Consider the following 2,351-nt stretch of genomic DNA (forward strand, 5'->3'; position numbering starts at 1 on the left):
AAAAAACTATTAGTGGTTCATTGAATATGGATCCAGTCCTGATAGTCTGATCTGGTAACGTCATCATCCTCGTCATACTCCACTTCCCAATCCCAATCCCACGATGTGTTGTGGCAGCCCTGTGCGCAGGACCCACAGGACTCGCGCTGACCCTTGAGGCAGTACGGTGTTGTGAACACACTAAACTTGAGCGCTGGATTAACCGACAGCAGGGTCTGGACCGAGTCCTTGTGACGCCAGTCGTGGGCGCAGCGAGCGGGCAGCCATCTCATCGGACGCAACTTGAGTTCCCGCAGGGCCGGCAAAGTCTCCGGCGTGATTGTCAGAAGCAGCTCGTCGGGAGGGACATACACAGTCAGCTCGAGGTGCCGCAGCGACAGTAAAAAGGGCAGCGTCCTGAGCAGCGGCTGCAGCTGAGGGAGGAACTCGACCCCGTCGTCGTCGTCTCTGTCCTCGCCCTCGCAATTGTTGTCGATCTCCAGCACCTCCACGGCAGACCGTCCCGACCACGCCGTCAGTGCCTCGACCAGAGCGACGCCGACGTGAGCCGAGGTGCGGGCCGCGGGGCGGTACTTTAGGGTGAGCTCGCGGAGCTTGGGGGCGCGCCGCAGCATCTCCGTGGCCCCGAGTACTCCTTGCCGCATGTCGGGGGTCACGTGCAGCGTCACCTTCGTCAGTGACGGACCCAGGGTCTCCATGCCGGGGAGCAGCGAGCAGGTGAGCTCCCTGAGGTTGGGCATACAGGCCGGCAGTGACCCCGTCGAGGTCGTGATGAAATGGAAGGGTTCTGTGAGGTTGACCACCTCGAGGGTAGCGGCGTGCCCGGCCAGCACCAGGTCGACGAAGGGCTGTGACTCTGAGCTGAGACTGCACTTGAAATACTTGAGGGACGGCCGGGCCATGGAAGCGTGCATGATGCCCGCGGAGAGTCCGCCGACCAAACCGAATCTCTTGAACACGAGCTTCTCCAAGCCGGACGTCGAAGCCAACGTCCCGAGGAGCACGGCGGCGTCGGCAACGGGTGGACTGTTGAGCGATAACTCGACGACCTTGAGCTGGCCGAGAGCCTCCTGATTTCGCACCATGAGTGCAGCATGCACGGAGCCGGTGCTGGACACCTCCAATGTGAGCCGACGCACCGCGCACCGGGTCGTGGCGTACAGCAGGAAGTGGCCCTCCTTCGGCGCGATGCTGATGGACAGATAGGCCAGGCGCGGCGCCAGGCGCAGCGTCCGACACAGCTTCTTGCGGCCGTCAGAGCTCATGTACAGGCCCGAATAACGTCGGTGGCGCCACACTCCGGGATGCATGGCCAGGCCGCCGAGCCGCTTGCACACGCTCCGGAACGTGAAGAGGTCGTTGACGTCCACGTGCCGAAACACCATCAGCACCACGTCGTCGGGAAGTTGCTCCATAGCTAATGCAGACACACACGACACAAAGTTTAAAATTTAGCCACCCGCTGTTGTTTTTGTCCCCCCCCCCCCAATCCCTTCCCGGCTCGCGTGTGCGATGCACTCGGCTGTGACGAGTTACCCTGTGTGGCGGAGTAGGGGGGGGGGGTGTCACAACAAAGCACCATAACCTATTCGTGAAACTGTTTTCAACCGCAATTTCTGTCATGTCTTTGGTATGCTAATTCAAACACACGTGTCTACGAATGTTGCACTCTGGTTGATTTTCGACTGAATGGTGTATAGTGTTTGTATAGTGTTTTCTGCCTTGGCCTCTGTGTTTCCGTGCTACGACTCTACGCCACACGCCCCGCCGCCACTCTGGACTGCTCTGGACAAACTGCGAAGTGATGAGACACTGACCGACGCAGGCCTACCTGTGTTGCGCTGGGGAACTAAGTTAGAAGCGCCGGGTCGGACTTTCCGAGGGAGGTCAAACTGCGTCTAGAGGTCAGCGGGCGATGCGATGTGATGCGACACGGTGTGAAGCGTAGCGTAAGGAGCAGCCTGCCAACTGCTTTGCTTTCTGGCTGCCTGTCGCCGTCGCCTAGTCGCGCCGTGCGCTGCGCACGAGCCGTTGTCTCTCTCTCTCTCTCTCTCTCGTGCTCTCTCGCACAGGGACTACCTGTCTCTCTCGCACGCACCGGTCACCGGTGGGCTGCTTCCGCTACGCTACTCTGTGCTGCCATCTAGTGGAGGAATCAGGCGGACGGAGGCCTTAGACCGTGTCACTTCGCTCTCTGGAATTTTCGGGTTCGTCTTGTTTATCCTTGGCGCTCTCGCACCAATAACCTTCTTATGAGAAATTATTTGAAATATTAAAATTGTTTAGTCTGTCAAATATTTAGAAATCAGGCGGCAATACTGTCCGTGTGCCCGTCCTTTTTCAAATAAGAA

General features: G+C 58.7%; 1 protein-coding gene across 2 annotated transcripts in view; it reads right to left on the reverse strand.

Moving 5' to 3' along the window:
* LOC113212277 (uncharacterized) overlaps positions 1-2,058 on the reverse strand; it is a 34,852-nt gene extending 32,794 nt beyond the window's left edge. Inside the window, exons 1-2 of one of the 2 annotated variants that reach the window (XM_026430903.2) lie at positions 1,832-2,058; positions 7-1,417 (exon numbers count right to left, since the gene is read on the reverse strand). In XM_026430903.2, the coding sequence (XP_026286688.2) occupies positions 18-1,415 (1,398 nt within the window). In that variant the 5' untranslated portion in view covers positions 1,416-1,417; positions 1,832-2,058 and the 3' untranslated portion in view covers positions 7-17. Of the gene's footprint in view, positions 1-6; positions 1,418-1,831 lie in introns of those variants that run through there. The other variant, XM_052265949.1, reaches the window with a different exon arrangement.
* Between the last annotated feature and the right edge of the window lie 293 nt (positions 2,059-2,351).

The sequence above is a fragment of the Frankliniella occidentalis genome, unplaced genomic scaffold (assembly GCF_000697945.3).
Source record: "Frankliniella occidentalis isolate FOCC.00 unplaced genomic scaffold, Focc_3.1 Scaffold33, whole genome shotgun sequence".
Classification (NCBI taxonomy): Eukaryota; Metazoa; Arthropoda; class Insecta; order Thysanoptera; family Thripidae; genus Frankliniella; species Frankliniella occidentalis.